Here is a 21,092-nt window from a genome sequence, read left to right on the forward strand (position 1 = left end):
ACTCTCCTGATTCTGGGGTGTCAGGAACAACGAATGATTCTCACTGCAGTTAAAAGAAGATAAATTGAGATATGCACGTCTTGGGTTTCCCCTCGCCCTGACCTGTGCAGAGGAGGGAGCCAACACTGAATGGAGAAGCTGTTTTGGGGTAAGAAGGAAGACAGAATAGGGAGGAGGCAAACCAGGACTTGAAACACCAGGAACTGGTTCCAAATAAGTCCAAACACATGGCCAATAGACACAGATTGCGCTTTACTGTTGCTTATAGACCTATCTCTGCATCCTTTCTCCTTCCACTTTCCATCACCTTTCCATGTATTTCATCTCCTGTCCTCACTCTGTTCCAGCTATCACATTTAAACATACATACATATATACACCAGTCCCTGACATACATTCTTCACACTCTGAAATCCCCAACAGACCAACAAACGTACAAAAGAAAGACTGCAAAAAATCACAAGCAATGATTTCTCAGGATAAACTTTTTTCTCTTATCAAATCAAGTCAATGGTTTGAGGAAAAGAACTTCCAAGCTCATAAACCCTTCTTTATATTGATCTTATGTTTTCCCTTAACACTATTCATTGGCTTAAGAAAAGATATTCCTCCTGCTGCTGAAACCTGACTTATAATCTTCAGCTCTCTCAGCTACATCAAGAACATCATCGCCCTGAAAATCATAGCACTGGCACACCAACACCTTTGTTGGCAACATGGATGGTGGGATGGAGCACCCTCAGCAAGTCTGCCAATGACACTAAGCTGTGTGGTATGGCTGACATAATGGGGGGAAGGGATGGGATCCAGGGGGATCTGGACAGGCTGGAAAATGGGTCAGTGCAAACCTCATGGAGTTCAAGAAGGCCAAGCGCAGGGTCCTACACCTGGATTGGGGCAATCCCAAGCAAAACTACAGGCTGGGCAGAGACTGGATTGAGCAGCCTTGAGGAGAATGACTTGGGGGTGCTGGATGAGGAGAACCTCCCTATGGCCTGGCTTCAGTGTGTGCTTGAGCCCAGAATTCCACTGTGTGCTGGGCTGCACCCATAGAGCGTGAGCAGCAGCTCAGGGAGGGGATCCTGCCCCTCTGCTGTGTTCTGGGGAGACCTGAGAGCAGCTCCAGTGCCTAAAGGGGCTGCAGAAAAGCTAGAGAGGGGCTTGGGACAAGGGCCTGTAGGGACAGGCCAAGGGGAATGGCTTGAACCTGCCCGGGGGGAGACTGAGATGAGCTCTTAGGCAGAAGCTCTTCCCTGTGAGGGTGCTGAGGCGCTGGCACAGGGTGCCCAGAGAAGCTGTGGCTGCCCCATCCCTGGCAGTGCTCAAGGCCAGGTTGGACACAGGGGCTTGGAGCAAGCTGCTCTAGTGGAAGGTCTCCCTGCCTGTGGCAGGTGTTGGAGCTGGAGGAGCTTTAAGGTCCCTTCCAACTCAAATCATTACACAAGTCTGTGACTATTATCTGCTTCTGTTCAGAACTTGCATTTCTTTCCAGCCTTTCCACCACATGTACTGAGGCTGCAGGCAAATCCTCTGTGGCATAAAGGTATTTTTCTACCCAAAAAATATAACCTACTTATAAAAACTGTTATTTTCTGAGTAATCACACTTTTGGGTTGGCTTTCTCCCCCAGCATTAAGTTCACAGATACCGGGCAAAGGCAGAGCTGCTAGGCCAGCATTCATGCCTCTGCTCACATTGACATTTTCAGCTGCGACTATATAAAGAAAATTCACCTTATCATCCTCACCCCTTCTCCTGAACCCTGTGAACCCACTATGTGAAGGCATCAGTAATGCTGAGGGTTTGAAGTGTGGCTGCACAGAGCAAACTCCCCCAGGATGTAGCACAAGGCAGCACCATCTCAGCTGAAAGATTTCTGTACATTTCCACTGGCAGCAATAGTGAAGGGATTGTTAGGAAAAAACCCAACCAACTGAAGTACTGTTTGCCCACATCCAGCAATCCATGTGAGAGGCAAAGTCAAATGCATCGCGTTCATTGATGATGTAAATGGAGCTTGGTGGAGGTGGCTGCCCTGTATTTCCCTGAGGGGCAGCTATTGCTTGCAAGAACTGAGCTTAAATTCCTATCAGAAAAGGAGCCTGAAAGAATGTCAATGGCAAAGGCAAGTGTTGCACCTGGTTAAAATACCCTGTGCTTTGCATCCTTCTCTGTGTGAAAGGTCCAACTTCCTTTACTTTACAGAAGGTTTTAGCTGGCACAATCTGCTCTAGTGGAAAGTGTCCCTGCCCATGGCAGGGGGTTGGAAATGGATGAGCCTTAAGGTCCCTTCCAACCCAAAACAGTCTGGGATTTTATGCCTATATATACATATAGGTCTCACACTGTGCATGTATAGTCCTATATATATATATATGCATGTCTTCAAATATGTATGTATATCTGAATTGATCAGCAATGAGAAGAAAATCACTTCTGTATCCTGCTTCTTTTCAGACTATGGGAGGGGATGAGCTCCACAAGAGGCTGAGAAGGGGTTGAGCATTACTGGGGTGCCTGGTTCTGGAGGATACAGCGCTGCACAGCTGTGAGGGGCAAATCCAGACACTGTGCTTGCAGACCTTTATTGTGGGGTGCATTAGCACCAGAGAGTATAATAAGACTTTAATCTATTGTCTCCTACAAGGATTCTTAATGATCTCCAATAGTTTGCTCAGTAGATTTTACAGGCTGTCTTCATTCCAAGCATCCTGCAGTTTGACCAGACAGTGATCTTTCTACATAATGGATAATGTCCATGAAAGAAACCATGAGTCCTATGAGTCTTGGGGAAAAAATGTTCCTTGAAGAAAAAATACTGTTGGAAAAGATGACTGTGGGTCAAGCTAAAGCGAGCAAAATCCCACTACTTCTAGGATGTGCAATCCTGTACATAGAAATAGTTTCTTTAGTACCCAAGTCCTGTCTATATCAGAATTCAATAATAGACTTATAAATGTCAGTTGCTAGCATGGGAACAGATGCAATTCCTCCCAGCTGATTAACATCCCTGACATCTGGAACAGAGGACAGAATAAACAGAGAGAACAGAGGATTTCCTGTTGGGACATGGCTTTTGGGTGACAACTACCAAAAGACAGCAGCTCTGTTCTTGAGCATGATACTCTCCACCTTCTCAACAGCCCTGGGGCTGGTAATTAAAGAACTGGGCATTTAATGCTGAATCCTTAGACAAAAAGTCATGTATTTCCTATATGTCTGCCTGATACCTGTATGAATGCAGGAATCCTTGATGTCAAGAGCTACACAATGGTCTCTTCGAGGCAGGGGATTAAGTTCTCAAGCTCCCTGAATTGAAGAGCTTTGATGAATTTCTTCTGTTCTTTTTAGTGTTTAGGATTAGATGGAAATTAGTCTTTTGTTAGGAACCAAGGAGTATTTCTTAGAACTCTTCTAGCGCCTAGAAAAGGGCATTAAGTATGCCTCCCTCCTCCAGAGTAAGCTGACCATATTTTGTAAAGAAGCCTCATGAAAAGACTTCCAGTGGAAAAGAAGGATAAAGAATAAGAGGCTGATCTGATCAGAAATCCCATGGGGGAGTCCTGAAGTGCAGCCACAGACCTAGGCTGTGGATTAGCCAGCTACCTCCTTCTAATGCTACTGCTGTGGTCCATGTGGCAGAGCACAGTGTGCTCTTCATGTGGGGCTCTGTCATACTTATTGCTGATCAAAACCACATGGAGATTTCTACAGACTGTTTAAGCATGCATTCAGAGTCTAATTACATATACCTGCAACGTGCCAGTGCCCTTAATCTTGAGCAAGCTGCAGTGACACAACACTAAGCTCTGCTTGACTGCACAATACAAGTGTTGGAAAAGGCCAGGGAGAAGGGTGGGATCAGCAGGGCACTGGATGCTCCAGCGCCTTGGCTTGGGGTCACCCTTGCATTTGCAGTCAGGTGCTGCAAAATAGACTCTGGAGCTTGTACAACTCATCTCTACCCCTTGTTTGGGCAGAACTGATGGGCTGCAGGAGCCTTCATGGCACACGTGGATGTTGAGAAAGACTGTCCCCAGGGTCACTTCTTCTGAGGGGATTTCCAGCAAGCATTCAGTAGGTTGTATGAATCAAGGGAGTCTGAAAGCTCCAGTAGCTCTTCCTGCTTCAGGAATTTCATCAGCGTTTTCCTAAGAAGGCTTCAAGGGGAATGCTTTCTTATCTGCCCATGCGATCCTGTGGTGAAGCCTGATGTGCAAGCCCAATACTACATAAAAGGAAGGGCTCAGTTAACCATAGTATGGTGCAAGAACTTGCCACATCAAATAGCACTTACAAAGCATGATTTCCTATGATCCCTCACTGTTTGTTTCAAGTTTTTCTGAAAAGGAGCCATGGTAGGTGTCATGAGCTCAAAATCTTCCCTATTTTGTAAGCAGCAATATCCCAAATAACACAGGGAATGTGTCTTTGTGGCCCTTTGTATTGGGCCAGACTGTATGATCTTAGCATGTTCTAATTTCCCAGAATTGCAGAAATAAAGAAAAGCTGACCAACATTTGCAAATCTTGTGCTGGGACTGAATACATTTTGTCCCACTCTCATGAAATTAATAAAAAGAAGTGAGGCAGATATTCTTGGATAAAGCCTGCTGTGTTGACTAATGCTAACCAGTCCTTTGTTTTTTCCCTGCAGGCTAATAAAAAAGAGGAAAGATGATCTAGTTGGTACCACAATGTTTATTGCTGAGCAGCTCTGAGAGCAGAGTCCCCATCTACCCGCATTGTCCCTCTGGCAAACTTGTTTATGTCATAGTATTTAAATCTCTATGCATCAACATCCCCACTACCTATGGCACAGGATCTTAGCTCTTTAGAGGAAGATGTTTGTGGAGAAGAACCAGGAGTTGGAAGCAAACAGACGAAAAACCCATTCCTGCTGCTGGGATCAGCTCTAAAGCCACCACAGTTGTACCACAACTGTGACTGAATGACAGCATCCAAGTGCCTGAGCATTTTGTCCAAGGTGTCAAAAGGATCACAAGAAACGTACAATGCAGATCAAAATTGTCTTGAAATGGTTCCAGTGATCTCACATCTGTGGTTGCACATAGCCAAGGAGCATCCACAGAGTTTGTTGTAACAAGACTCGTAACAGCTTTGTCCCAGAATGGAGGCGTGGGACTGAGACAGTCAGAAAAAAAGGGACTGGAAATGGATACATCTTCTTTTGGGATGAAGACGCACTTAAGGAAGTTCCTGCTTAAAATGGCATTAGTCAAGCATCAGCACTTTTTGGTTGGTTCCAAGGGACAAACGTATTATAGAAATAACCTCTGCATGGTGAAGAACTGACTAAAACTCCTGACACAATGATGTAGAAGGAGCAAAACCCAGTAGCATCTGACAGCCTCTCCAGTACCAAGGAAGACTGTGAAGAGTCTTTATAGCACAAAGCTCAGGAAACTTTTTATTGGTACCATTTCATCTTTCTCTCCTCCCTTTTCCTCACCAGTTGGAAGGCTCACTTCTCTTTCTTCTGCTATTTTTAGACTGAACTTTGGCAGAGGAAATACCTGGAATTAGATGTGAGCTCTCAGTGGCTGTGGAGATGCCTTCATTGATGTGGTGCAAGGCCTGCACTAGAGGGGACTGAAGACTCTTTGCCAATGAAAGTGATGACAAGAGGGGCTGGTGATGCAAAATGGGCCCAGATGGTGCCAACTGAGTCACAGATTTTGACTTAGTCACTAACTGGCATGGTAATCTCTCTCAGGGAATGATGCTGAGGGCAATGCCAAAGCCAAATATGGGGTTTGAATCCCCACTCTTTAGTCAATGAAGGCTCTGCTGCCAAAGCCACTGCCCCAGACCTGTATTTGTTAGCCTAAATACTTCAGCCTTACAAACCTCATGGCCAAGCCCACAACCCTAAGTGCTCTGTTTTGCCATACTGAGTGCAACACCCATCAGAGTGGTGGGTATGAGCTCATTCTAAGCATATCAGCCACCAAATAAACTCCCCAGAGAGATGGAATGTCTTCTACTGTCCTTCTTGTTTTCATAGACAAGATGTTGATCACAGCCAATGATCAACAGTGCATTGCAATGTCTGTGCAAAGGCAAATACATGAAATCTAACTGGTACAAAAAAGTCTGTGGAGGAGCTATGGATTTTCACAGGCTCTGCACTTTGGAAGAGGACCTTCAGGCCTCCCTCACTGATCACAGACAAGAAGAGGTGCTTCTCAAGCCAAAAAGAACAAGCAGAAGATCTGTAAGCTCAAAGCCATGAAATGCAAAGCCTCCAGGCAAGTTCAGCGAGGTTGTGTCTCCAAAATGAACATGCAACTGCGTATGAAAAGCAACTACACCGCATTAATGTAGCTTCAGATTTGGGAACTATAATTATTGCTTGGGCTTCTGCAAGTGCAATCTTTGCATCAAAAAAGAAAAAAAGACTTCATTTGAAATAGAAACATCTCTGAGCATCAGAATAGCATTAAGGCACAGTCTTAAATCTGCCAACTAAAATTTACAAGACTTCTAGTTTCATTTTGTATGGGTATTATGCTGGTCACAGAACAAGTGATAAAAGGGAACTATCATATTAAAAATAATGTATTTTGCTAAAAATTGTCATAGCTGTTAGAACTAACACCTCGACTTCTCAGAACTCCAGTGTTAAAACAATCCAATTTGCATTATGCCTTTGATGATATTTGCTTCGTTGTGTTCCTCTCCAGTTGAACAGTATTAAGAGATTGGTCTATTTTTCCTTCTGATATTTTCAATCATTAGCATTTCAAGTATTTCCTCATGTGAGCTCTGTTCACTGGGAGCTCACTGAAGTCATGCTGAGCTGTAAGGAGTTTTTCAAAAACAACCTCATTGGAGTTAAAAACAAAAATGGAAAGGAAACATTTCTTAGCAGCTTAATTATGTGTATTTAAAGCTCCAGTAGAGCTGATAATGTTGTGTAAAACCTTCTCTCTATGGAGGAAGTTGCAAAGATAGCCTGAATTGCTGTAATGGAAGGGATTCCAGAGCAGCTCGCACTTCCTCTCTTAACCTGAGCTTTAGTGGTAACAACACAGGGTATTCTGACCATCTAGAGGTTTTTCCCCATGACTGCACGAATTGCCCTACAGAAACTGTAACATAGGATGCAGACAACAGAATCTCAGCTTCAACCTTCATCTTCTGTGTGTTTATATTTCTAAGTCCTTCACAGCAAACACTTTTTTCCTTAAACAAACTAACTCTTATCTAAAGATGACCAAAAGCAAGTTGGAGTAATTGTAGGTATGTGGTAATCAACTGATGCAAGTTACTCAAGGATGTCCCTCTTCAAACTACAACACAGTTTTAGCTGAGGATCTCAGGATTTTCTAAGCTCATATCCACCCACAGAAAGTTGCCCTGCCATTTGCAATGAAGTGGCACTGACCCAATTTTCATCTATATAACAAGAGGCACAGAAGAGCTCACTGTGTGCAACAGCACTGCCAGGAACCTAGTATCCACCTCCCTCCTCACAGCCCGCAGACTCAGCTGTCTCACCACAGCAGGGTTTACAGAAAACAGTACTCAGAGAATAAGGATACAGAATAACCTACCTACCTTCAAAGAAGTCCTAGAGAATTAAAGTCTACCTGAGAGTATTTATGTTCAGTTCCATGCCTGAAGGGCTCTCCCCTCTCCATATACACATGATCTTTGTATGACATCCAATTCCCACTGCTAAGAGTCTGCAGTTAAAATAAACTGTGCAATGCTACAATACACTGCTCATAACCAACAGCTAATGGATCGACCAAAGTTGGCTGCTTCAGTTTTCAGCACTGAACTTTCTTTAGCCTAGATGGAGAATACCAATTCAACAGTTAAGATGCTGGTGTAACCTTTATTGAGATTGCATTTGAATAACTACAACGTGAGCCAAACACTAAGAAAAAAAACTGATTAATTACAAACTCCAAAGCCTCTAATGGCAACAAAACAAGCTTTCAAACCCCAGCAGGCTGATCAATACCTAGACAGATAGTCACCAATATGATCATAAAAAGCTTGTTTAAGAAAATGCCTACCTGTAAGGAGAATAAGGGTCAAAGCACGTCTTGGTGACTTCTGTTATCTCTGGGTTACAGCATTCTCCACCATCGAAGTTGTATCTCTCATAATTACAATCCATGTCACACACCCCGTTCTGCTTCTTCTTGTTGAAGAGCGTGTGGCGCACGTGCCGGCAGTCCCCACCATCGTACCCAGTCAAGGTGTGGTTGCACTCCGGATCACAGTTCTCATCCCCGATCTTGCTGATATCACAGTTGGCCAGGATGAGTCGGTGGCGAAGGGAAGAGTTCTTCACCTCCAGCACCTCCAGCTCCCAGGTGATGTTGTAGCGGCTGAAAGCCTCATTTAAATGCTGATGCTGGAACTCGATCTGCTGCTGGCTGACAGTGGGGTTCTGGTGTTTGTCATCGTAGAGGTTTACCACACGGTAGCGCACGATTTTGTTGCGGCGGAAGCTGGGGAGCTTGTTGTAGCTGGCGATTACATCTGTGTTGTCACAGACAGTCTGTCCACAGAGAGGAGGGTCTAGGCTGGTATCCAGCAAATAGCCATGGTGATAGCTGAACTTGCTCTGGGGGCTGCTGCCATCCTTCATGGGGGACCAGGTGTTTTTCACATTCAGTAAACTGTCTTGAAGAACTAGCTGAGGTAGAGGGGTGTCTTGTCTGTGAATTGCCTGGCCCATGTCCAACAAGATCTCCTTCTGAGACCGGGCTGTCCTCCAGAGACTGAAGTGCTCTACGTAACCCCGATAGTTCTGGTTCAGCGCATTTCCTCCAACCATGAGCACCTTGCACTTCAAGGTCAGAAGACTGAAGATGCTGCCCACTTGCTCTCCACTTGTGGCTACCTGGGCACCATTCACATAGAGTTTCATCAGGTGCCCATCGTACGTGGCAGCCAGATGCACCCACTGGTTGGGGAGGTAGCTGCGATGTGCTGCAATGGTGGTTACTTTGCGAGCACGGTCCGTCTTCAGAGAGAAGAAATAGCGGGGGTCTCTATTCCCCTGGTCACTGACGGTGTTAATCCCCAGGACCCATCCTCGGTCACGAGAGGTGTAAGAACATTTGTCATATAGTCCTATGTGCCCCCAAAAAAGAAATATGAATAAATAAGGATGACAGGATAAAGAAATTAGTCTTTAAATTAGTCTATAAATATCTATGTATATACACATACTCACCTACATACGTTAAAATGTTCATGTACAAGAAAGACATAAAATCATCTAGTACATGACTGTGGTACACTTGTTGTTACTTGTTTCATGTATAAATGGAAATCCCCTTTCCTGACCAAAGGCCAAACCTCTTCTGCAAATTCCTAACAGCAAAATGATGCTCTGTGCATTTGGTTCTTGCCTTCACTCAAGCCATACACCACTGGTTGAAAATAACAGCCTTGAGAAGCAGTGTTGATCTCACTCACACCTCCTACCACTGAACCCTGCTATCTAATGAGGTCCAGAGGAGAAACAAGCACAAAAGCAAAGTACTGCAGCTTGAGAAACACTGAGCAGCTGTAAGAATTGTGATAGGTTCAATCATCCAAATCCTACAGAAAGTGAATGGGATGTGTTGAAGCTACCCTCAAATTCATACTAAATAAAAGCCAGTGAGGAAGTGGCACACACACTGGCATGCTGATGTGCTGAACATGGTATATACCACACCAGGAAAGGGCAACAAACATATACAGATGGACATTCATGTTCAGAAAGATTCCTGCCCCCTTACATACACATTTACTCACAACTTGGTGCACCACAGGGGATAAGCACTAATGATTTATCTTGCGGACAAAGTGTGGATCCACGCCTAAAGCTCTCTCAACCTGCTTTCAGACAGCTCCAAGCAGTGGGAAGAACCCACTCCTCACTTTGGGATATGAGGTTTGGCAAGTTAAAGGCATACATTTCCACCTTTCAGTTCTCAAAGGCCAAGGGCTGCAGGGACAGCCCTCAACCCAGCCTTCAGCACCAAACGGCCATTCTCCTATCAGCACATGGGAAACAATCCTTCCCCCAGGCCTCCACTTCCAAAAGCCTAACCGAAAATCATAAATCTCTGACCGTTCAGTCCTCATGAAAAGACTAAATATCCCCTTACCTCACCCCTGCACCCTAACCCTTCCAGCACTACAACCAAATAACATCTTCTGCTTCTAAGTTGCTCAACAGCCATCTGTTAACAATCACTCATTAACAGTGCAGTCTTGTCTAGTATCAACAGAGCAAAGGTTACAGGAGCATTCACTGTACTTTTCCTCCCCTCTCCCAGCACCTACCTTCCCCCCTCTCTCCTCACACCCTTCCTCTCTCCTCCTCCTCCTCCTCCCCCTTTAAAATCTTCTGATGGGAAAGCTAGAACATTTAAACAGGCCTTTTTTTTTTTTTTTTATGCAGGCTGGTATTTTGCTAGGGACTCTGAGCTCCCCCTTTTCCTGTTGCCTTTGGAAGAGAGATCCCAGGGTTCGGAAGGTAATGTGTTTATTCATCTGTAGGGCGCACTCAGTTCAAAACCTTTGCAAGACCAGTCTCTAGTTTATGCTGCTACTTCTGATCACAAGAAAGGAGAGGAGGAGAACCAGGGAAGGAAAAAACAAATATGCTTAAAATAAAGAATGACATTTGCTGGGATGGATATTTACCCGAGAAATTCATGGTAGGAAAGCCAAAGGTACCAATGACCTTCTGGAGGCTGGTTTTTAAGTGGGTTTTGATTTTTCTTTATGGAATCATAGAATCATAGAATAGTTAGGATTGGAAAGGACCTCAAGAACATCTAGTTCCAACCCCCCTGCCATGGGCAGAGACACCTCACACTAAACCATATCGCCCAAGGCTTCATCCAACCTGGTCTTGAACACTGCCAGGGATGGAGCATTCACAACCTCCCTGGGCAACCTGTTCCAGTACCTCACCACCTTAACAGGAAAGAATTTCTTCCTTATATCCAGTCTAAACCTCTGCTGTTTAAGTTTCAACCCATTACCCCTTGTCCTATCACTACAGTCCCTAATGAATAGTCCCTCACCAGCATCCCTGTAGGCCCCCTTCAGATACTGGAAGGCTGCTATGAGGTCTCCATGCAGCCTTCTCTTCTCCAGGCTGAACAGCCCCAGCTTTCTCAGCCTGTCTTCATATGGGAGGTGCTCCAGTCCCCTGATCATCCTCGTGGCCCTCCTCTGGACTTGTTCTAACAGTACCATGTCTTTTCTATGTTGAGGACACCAGAACTGCACACAGTACTTCAAGCGAGGTGTCACGAGAGCAGAGTAGAGGGGCAGGATCACCTCCTTCGACCTGGAATAAACACTTTCACAAAGCATTAATTTTTAGATGTATGAGAGCCCATAAAAGTCTGCATTTTTATGAATCTCAGATGAAGGTATTGTCCAGTGCTAGTGGGTGGATAATGCTGCAACGAATGAGAAGACAGCTGGCTAGACAAGTCCTTCTTCCAAAGAAGCAATAAAATAAGTTCTAAAAAATCCCAACTTATTGTAATAGACCATTAGAGCTGGTCAGATATTTTGTAAGAGGGTTTTTGCCTGCCCAAAAATGCCAACATGAAGAAAACAGAAAAAAAGAAGCACAAATGGGCTAGCCCCTATAAGTCTCCATGAGAAGTTGTGAGCCTTCACTGTGGCCAAGGGAACATCAGGGACTCCCTTGGCTGTTCTGACTGCAAGCAGAGAAGGTCAACCCATCCCAGTCATGCTCCCCATCATCTCCTGCCACCTTCTCCTCACAGTGACCAAAGTCTCCAGGCCTGAGGACATGTGCTATTGCACATGCAATAGCAGCTCCACCTGTAAGACATCCAAGATCCCTGCTGTTGGATGGACAGCTGGAAGCTCTGGAACACACTTCTGGGTTTTCCAGCTCTAAGAAAGTCCACCATACAGTCTTTAGGGGCCAATTTTTTTGGCTTTTTGTACTGAATGGGGCTAGGAATATTCCCCCAAAAGAACTAATAAATAACTGTGGAATGGAAATTCAGTTTCCTAGCCAGCATTAAAGAACATCTTCCTCTCTCTTTCCAGTGCTGCATGATGCTAGTGATTGACCTCAGCTGAACAGATGGAGCTGCTGGAGGAATACTACAGAATAGTAGCAATCCTCCCTTGCCTTTGAGCATTTAAACCCTGATGTGATGCAACGTGTCTTGAGTTTGGCTCAAACAGCTGCCATCAATTCAAGATTTACAGGGAGCCAAAGGAGGGCAGAGAAAGAAAAAACCCAGTGACAATAGGGACACCACTGAACATGCCAGTATGAAAGCTGCTTGACTAAAACAGTCTACTATTCCAGTTCCTTACATTTTCCAGTTTAGGGCAAAGGTCCTTGCTGAATCCATATGCCACGTACAGTATTCTTTCCTTAAACTTTTACTATTACAGACAACCAACTCTTGATGAAAAGACGGATTGAGCACAATCCCTTCAGCAGCAAGAGTTGTTTTATTCTTAAGAGGAAGGAAAAAGAGTACGAAAGTATAAGAAACCCACACTCCCTATAACTTGCAAGTTGTACCAGTTCTTCATGACCTTCTTTTGCTCGTACGCTGTACCTACTTTCCCAACCCTTCACTTACTTTTTGGCTTTAGACTAAGAATCCTCCGGCTAAGGGAGTGTCACTTTTCCGTTTTGTCCCCAGCACAATGAAACTCATTTCAGCTGGGACTTTGGATGTCATAATGCAAGAATTTATTACTTCTTCTATGACAACTAATAAGGGCAAAGCCATTGGAAGAGGGACATGTGAAATAATTGCCAGAACTTCTGAAAACTGAATAATTTGATGTTTTCACAATTTATTTCAATTCAGTAAAAGGTTCCATAGCCATGAGTTATTTCTCAGACATAATTAAGAACATTTTAAACAAGGAGAGGCCTCTTTTACCCCAAACAAGGCTGGTTTTGAGCAAAATCACCCCTCACAATGGTTGACACTTGAAATTTCAGAATTCAGCTGTGACCACAACCAACATTTACATGAAAAACATACAGAGGTTAGAGTCTCATTTACACTGAGAACTCTTTACAATAATGTGGTAAGGGATGTTTTTAGCTACTTAATATCCCTTTACAAACCAAGAGTGGTGTAAAGAGGCCTCATGGTAAAGGAGACTCAAGCCAATGACTGCAAAACCACAATCTGGTGAATATGCCCCAGTTTTCTGAGCCAAGAAATGGTGCGAAATAAAACTGATGTTTGTTTTCCCCACAGCAATTAGATTAAAAAAATATGTACAAGTCTCATACAGCAGCAAACAGTTTTCTTCACTTCTGCTTGCTCCGAGTTGCTAGAAAGGCATGGAGTTACATCTGAGAAGAACACTGACAGCCCTTCGAAGTCCATAGTCTGAGTGATTTGTTCCCTGTAAAGCTCCTGTTTCTGAAGCCAAAGGGATTAAAACTGAGTTTTATCTTTTATTAGAAGAAAAAAAAGAGGTGGTAGTCCAGCTTTCCAGTAAGAGGCATCGGTAACCTTCCTTCCCCACTAAGCAGTGAGTCACTTTTCAGACAACTCTTCAGAAGTGCATGAACAGAGTTAAGATACTACATTCCTGTTTGCTTTGCCACATGCAGACTACAATAGCCCATGGAGTTCCTTCCAGTCCCATGCTGTTTGTCCCTTATAGGAAAAGTAAATTCCTAGGGATCTAGAACAGGGAAAGCTGAAAAATTAAACTCCAAAGGCCCAAAGCCGAACATGGCAAACCAAAATACAATCTCTCCCTTTTTCTTGCCAATGAAATCTCAGTTCTCTGTCTACCAACCCACAACGGCTCCAGCACCCAACTGTCCATCTGACCTCTTGCAGCAAGCCTTAACCAAAGGCCAGTGTATGATTTATAACCTAATTTGTTTGCAGGACTTTGCTGGGGACATAAATAGAGCCACATCCTTGCGTGGGCCCTGTGTGCTGGGCAGGATTTCGCAGCACAAGCACAGCAGGTAGCATCAGCTGCTGAACTTCTGGACCAAAGTCCTGGGTGAGGACGCGAGGCATTGCTGTAACCAAGCCTGTGATGCAGAGACTGGACCAGATGTTTATCAGCAGTAGCCACAGAAAAACGGGAACTCACAGCTAGAGGCTGTGGCTGCTGGAGTCGTAAGTAGCACTCTGTGGGCAGAGTACAAAAGAAGAGAGGCAGAAGTCGCCCATGCAAGCTGCTCTAATCCACTTTAATATTATCAGTAACAGACTCCAAGCCTCCCTCCTTCACTTCAGTGTCATTTCATGCATCTTGCTAACAGCAATCTTCCTGGTAATCACCCTAGCCATAGAATTACCTAAGAATTTAATTCTTTATGCAGGCAAAAGGTTTCCCCACTTTGCTGAGCAATGGGAAGCAAAAACAAAAGAAAAAAAAAAGATAAAAAAAAGGAAAAAGAAGGAAAAAAAGAGACTTGTTATGCTTTTCCAGGAGCAGGGAGGATGGGGGAAGGGGAGGAAGGAGGTCAGTTTGACTTTGAACACATCAGGTGTGCTTGGAGCCCGTCACAGCTGTGCAAGGCAGAACGGAAAACAGTGCCCTGCACTTCTGAAAGTTGGCCGTGCCTGTTTTGCTGGGAGACTCCAACCAAAGGTGACAGGACTCAGTTATGAAAGGGGAATTTAGGTCAACAATCAAAGCTGCAGTCAGGGGGCCCAAGAACAGGGAGCTAAAGGTTGGGGCTGTTTTTTTTCTGTAGCATGCTTTAATCGTTTAGTATCAAAGCACAGAAGAACGCTTGAAAGAGCAAATATTCTACAGGAACCTATAGAAAGCTTTTATCTGTCCAGAGGAAAATAATTAAACCCGACAGATTTGGGTTAAGTATCCCCACGTTCCATGCAATTGGATAAGTCAGGGAAGATCCACTGGAGCAGTTCTTGAGTTCTGCACTGGATATTTCATGGTATGATGTTGAACTCCATCTAGTTTTACAAAGGGGAGAAATAATCTCTCCTTTCCTCTGCCATACTTGCCCCAGCCCCCACTTCCTTCCACAACAGTTAAATAATTCAAAGTAGAGAGTACTTAAGGCAACATCTTTGTCTATACCATTTCCAACACAGCTCAGAGGCCTCCTGAGGTTGCCCCCTGAGATGAAGAGTAGCTCAAGCAAAACCACCTGAGACCCATTTCAGGTGGCAACATGAGACTCCAGAGAGCAAAAAGGGGATGTTTGCTGCTGCCACCAACCTAGCTGAAGTCACACCATATATTATCCTTTACAAACTATGAGATAGGAGTCAGAGCTGAGACCAACGGACAAAGTTCTTTTTGCTTCGCAGTGAAAGACAAGAACTTCAGCAACTAGAAATAGAGCCATGCCTATTTAATGTTGAGAATTTGTCCCAAGGCTATTTGCAATAGAAAAATTTTTACATAATTTCCAGTTAGCATTAAATTAAGCATCTGTTCTGTACTGTTTCTCAAATTCCCGGTCACTCATACGCTCAGTGAGATACCTTAAAGCCTGAAAGAAAGGAGGTGAGAGCATCTAAACCAGCAAAAAACATGCATTTGTAGTGCCTGGTTAGTTATGAACATTACATTAATCCTTCCCTTCTGATAACAAAATCATGCAGGCTGCAACAGAGCAGCCACTGGCATGGACAATCATATTAGTGACACTTCACTGAGCCTATTGTGAGAATATACCCACTAACAGTATAGAAGAGCTTACTGCAAATAGATCTGGTTGGCTAGGGTCAGTGAAAACTCATTAGATTGTGAGGACTTTGGGGTGTAAGTGAACAGACAACACTGCATAAGCAGATGGCACAGAAGAGCCAGCTTCAGTCCTTGCAGCATTGTAACAGGGTCATCCTTGGATTGGGTATTGCTTTTACAAGGGCTCCTCCATACAGTGTCAGCGTAAACAAGTATTAGTGGGAAGGTTGGCTTCTTATCTAGATCTCCTTAAGCATTTCACAATAAAGCTGCAGAACCAGTGGAGGCTGGTACTTGGTTAACAAACTGTGGCTGTTTATGATCTAATAACTAGGTTTAGCCAGGCTTTTAGATGGAGAGCAAAAAACACATCCTTTGCAAGGATCAGACTTCAGTCCCTGCTATAAAGTCTAGGACCATAGGAACAAACAACCGGAGTAAGAATATTCTAATATCTACACAACAATTTATTCCTCCTGCTTTGTTCTTGGAAACAACTGGCTATTTTTGATTGAAGCTTGAAAAAACAGTGTGTGTCCATGTTGTTAGATATGATCATAATGCGTGCAGCCATAAGAACAGAATTAACAGTACGGGCAGGCTTTGTTTGGATACTACTTAACTTAAAAGTCAAACTCTGCAGCCATCAGCATGCTCCTTCAGAGAACCACTGGTGTATGTAATAAATATGGGAATCTTTGCATTTGGCTTGATTCAGACAAGAATTCAGGTTGGTGGCTGCCAGTTTTAGACACTCTACTGTTGCCCACTGATGATAAAGCAGAGTTCAGAGTTTATGAAAACACAGATATCCTTCAAACACAGGGAATGCAAAGCTCTCAATAAATTTGTTGGTTTGGATCAAAGGGACCTTAACACACCTCTCACCTTCCAAGCTTATCTATGCTGACTGATCAGCAGGACCAGGTTACGAATTAACCATCCTATTGTAGCTGAAGCAATGTATTCCCCTTTAGAGAAACCCAACATTAACGCCATTCTAACTTGAAAAGCAGATGTTGCAAAGCCCATGGATACATATCAAGAGGCACCTTCCGCTGACCCATGCACAACACACAAACCTGGAAGGAGACACAGACTTGCAAAGCAGGACACAAATACAATGGCTCATAAGCAGAAGGGTTGCTCTACACGCACAGATGAACGTACTCAGCAATGTGCTTGGTGGAACATCCGCTACCTCTACTTTCATGTCTCCTCCTCCCTGCATTATTAGTCAAATACAGATTAGATATCAAAGGTCTACAGAGAAATATACTCTTGTGCATGCTAATACAGAGTGGCTTTCCTCTCTTTTGTTACAGTTAATACTTGAGTGCAAACACAGAGAGTATCTTCTCTGGAAGGAACAGACATGTATGTACTATAACTTCCAGGCAATCTAAATGATAAAGTGGTATTTCTGGGCTTCTTTTAGAAAAGAGCAGAGAGAATTGATCATAAACTGGGTCAAGATAGGTCAGAGTACCTCAGAGCAGATCAGATGGCCAGAGCATCCCAGGAGGAAAGGTTCTCCTGGAAGGATTATTAGGGGCACATCTGTGCCATCAGATGACTGTGCACAATACCCATCAGCTCACTGGGAGTTCAATATGGCATTTCCTTTCAAAATGTGCTTTGTGCCTGACAAGCACTGCAAGTTAATCAGCTGCAGCAGCGACCAAGCCCATCCTTGTGCTGGAAAAATGCCCAGTGCTGCCCTGCAGAACCCCTTCGATGGCTAGAAACATGGAGAAGCGAGCAGGGGAGGTCTGTGCATGAGACTGCTTGTGGTGCTGATCAAAATACACAGCCAGGATTGAAAGGGGGACAACAACATAGCTTGTTTTGCTCTTTAGAATTCCCTCATCTCTGACCTTTACAGCAGCTTTAGGGCAGCTCTGGAACCAGCTGAGCAGTTACTACTCCCAGCTGCAGGGAGAAGAGCTTTTACACCATTGCACAATGTGTGTGTGTTGGGGAGGGGGAGAGAAGTTAGGGCTGAAGAACAAAGGAGGAAATCTAGTGGCACCTAAATCAAACATTATGATCAATGAGGGAGTGGGAAGAGGACCTGGGGAACAGGGACAACCTTCCAACTTTTCCAGGATCAGACAGATGGCCAACATCCACAGGATTACAAAACCAAAACAAAAACAAAAAATTCCATGAATGCAAACTAGGGCACCCTGCGAGGAGACTGTAAAAATCACATCATGATAGCTTAAGACTTGTCTTTGTAATTGAGGGGCATTTCCACATGAAACACTTCTAGTTATTTAATTGGATTTTGAGAACATTCTTGGGCAGAGACTTGGTGAGTGCAAAACTTGAGTAGTTCCAGCACATTTACACTGATTTATACCATACAAGCTCTTTGCCTCTGTGAGAATTAAATATCTTATTGTAAAAATATCTTAGATCTTATCCAGACTCAAATCTCTCTTTTGCATCTGGCTTTCCCATATGACTGCATCTTTCCTGTCCTAATAGAAACAACCAAGGAATTTACCGACCTTAAAAGCAACGCCCAGAGCAGCGTGAACAGCAGCAGGCGGGATGGAGCTGGTTGTGCCTGTTCCTCTGCTGTCGCTTCTGAAAGGGATCTGGGCCTTCTCTAGTCATGACTATTTCATGCCTTAAATTCCCTGCTCCATACTTGCATACAAGTTCCAAACCCATACAAAAACCACAGAGATATTTCTGCTTTCTAGGAAACATCCTGCTGTAAAAACCTGCCTCTCTAACATAACTATTCTAGTATGCATTCCAGATAGGCTGCATTCACCACATACTAACCTAAGTATATAATTTTAGAGCTCTATTTTTTTTTCTGCTCTGTTTGAATCCAATCTCATTTGTTTTGGTATGATTTTCCTCCTGGAAATACCTGAGCCTCTGTTTCTGCTCTACAAATATCAGTGATCACTTGATCTGTGAGCGCAATTAAACAGACATCTAAATGAGAGTTCTCACACAGATCCTAACCATGTCTTAACAAGTGTCTAGAAACAAATTCACACCTATTAAGCCAAAGGCTGTAGCTGAAAATTCAGCCTTTGGTTCTGAAAGGACAAGATGGGACAGCAATGGGCAAACCTCCAAAAGGTCATAATTCTACTTCACTTTCCATAAGGGTTGCCAAAGTTAAATGCTTCTCAAAAGTAATTGACCTTCTCAAGTCTACAGAACTGGGAGAAAAATGTAAAAGAAACAAGCTACCTTGGAAGATTTTTGGCAATTCTTGTGTTTAGCTGAGTAGCAGGAAATATCGTATGTCCAACCTTTCTTGTGTTATTTCAGCCCTTCCACTTCTGGTTAAATTTGGAACCAAAGAAATGAAGAATAACAACATAGCATGTACATGTACCACTTTCCCTGTGCATGGATCTAGATATACACGTGCACAAGGGTCTGAGGGAGCAGACCGGGGTATTCTGAGCACTTGAGTTTTGAGGAACAGTCTCCAGCTGGGGATGGCTCAAATGGAACAAAATCCTGTCTCAGAACTCTAATTACCTTTGAGAGGTCTTTGGTCTATATTTTCTGTGTGCAACTTAGCTGAAGTCACAGGAATAGGTCATTTCAGCACACAGCCTAATACACTCCGGACTGCTGTTATGCCCTGAGCCTGAGACACAGACCACCCAGCAAGGAGACAACAAGCAAAAGTCACCCCAGGCTCATTCTCTGCTTTCTCATTCAACTTCTTTGTTTTTAACGAAGTCTGCTGTGTTAGCTTAACAGTCCTGACATTGCCAATGCTCCAGCTTCCAGAGGGAAACCTTGATTTTGCTCCCCAAAGTTTGTATCCCGGAGGTAAATTCTTGGCTTCATTGAAGTCAACAGTAAAACTCTTATTATCTTCAATGAGAAAAGATTCCAGTCTTGTTTTTCAGCTTGTTTTCAGATTAGCACACTGGCCTGCTTTGAAGGGGAAAAGTCAAGTCCCTGCTCAGCACATATGACACTGAGCCTGACAATTCAATGTAGCGATGCTGGGGAAATCCTAAGAGCTGGAAATCTTATGATGATTAAAAATATCCTACCAGTGTCAAGGAGAATCCATAGAAATATTGGAAAAAGTGAAGATTGGAAATTACCACCTAGTGCTAATTACTGTTGGCTTCAAATACGTTTTTGCAGTAATAGCTGAAAAACCCACACTACTCTGACGTTAGAAGCACACAGACACAATACGAGTGACGACTGAATTAACTCCTATTAAACACCTTGTGATTTGGAAAACCACTGAACTTTACTTTGAAAGTTATGGTGACTTACTCCACCATTCTACTCAGAAAGGATTTTCAGTGATTGACTACTCCCAGTGCTAAAATACAGCATTTTCTCTGTTTGAAGTTGCTTAGTCTCCATGTACATACATTGCATTTACTCTTATCCTCTATTATTAGATTTCTAACCTCCAATTATCAGATTAATATTCCCCAAAACATATGCTTAAAGATCACGATGATCATGTCATTTCTTAATCTTCTGGAATCAAATACTTTAAGACTTGCTGCTAATCACGTAATTATTGTCATTGTTAATTATTCTGTCTAAATCCTCTTTTATCCAACAATCTTCTTAAACTGTGGATACCGGAGCTGTACAAAGTACTGCAGCAGCAGTGTCAGCAACAGGGATAACACAACCTCCCCTATCCCATTCAATGCTTCCCTGTTTACATAGCCAACGATAACTCCAAACCTTTGGCCACAGCATCACACTGGCAGCTCCCATTTGCACTCTTTATCTATTCCAACAGGCTGTTACTCCTACTCCTACTTGTTTAGCTTCTAGGTGAAAGACCCTTTCCCCACCATCCATCCTTTATGTAGGACCTGCCATCCCTCTTCCTATATAGATGACTTCACATTTGGCTTTATTCTAATGCATACTGTTTGCATGTTCTCAGTTTCTGAAACCACCCAACTGAGAGTCCTGTTTTGGTCATTGTTTACCACTCCCTCAACTCTGCAACATCTGCAAATTTTATCAGCACGGATTTTTATATTTTCTTGCAGGTTGTTGACAGAAAATATTAACTTGTAAAGAGCCAAGTTTACATTGTGCCAAATAGGAGGGAATGTGGCCAGAGTCGCACTGTTCAGGCAACAGTGCTGTTTTTCAGTAGGGGAAAATAAATACCTGTGATGCTCATGAATACGAGCTTACACAAGTCAAGAGAAAAAAGATGGGACAAATAGATAAGTAGGAGATTGGCAAGATATGCCTATTTTCATGTCTTTTTGTCTCTTTGGCATTCCACAAGCTCAGCCTTCTCTGTACAGCAGCACAACACTGCAGGGACCCAGCAGGACCCTGAGTAATGGGGCCTCTTGGCTGAGGATTTCCTCTTCCACAACAGGGTGG

The 21,092-nt window shown here is 43.6% G+C and overlaps 1 protein-coding gene across 1 annotated transcript in view; it reads right to left on the reverse strand.

Moving 5' to 3' along the window:
• PAPPA (pappalysin 1) overlaps nt 1-21,092 on the reverse strand; it is a 178,841-nt gene that overhangs the window by 143,427 nt on the left and 14,322 nt on the right. The window contains exon 2 of the mRNA XM_005145618.3: nt 8,051-9,119. Coding sequence (XP_005145675.2) covers nt 8,051-9,119 — 1,069 coding nt within the window. The remainder of the gene's footprint in view (nt 1-8,050; nt 9,120-21,092) is intronic.

This window comes from Melopsittacus undulatus, chromosome 11, assembly GCF_012275295.1.
Source record: "Melopsittacus undulatus isolate bMelUnd1 chromosome 11, bMelUnd1.mat.Z, whole genome shotgun sequence".
Lineage (NCBI taxonomy): Eukaryota > Metazoa > Chordata > Aves > Psittaciformes > Psittaculidae > Melopsittacus > Melopsittacus undulatus.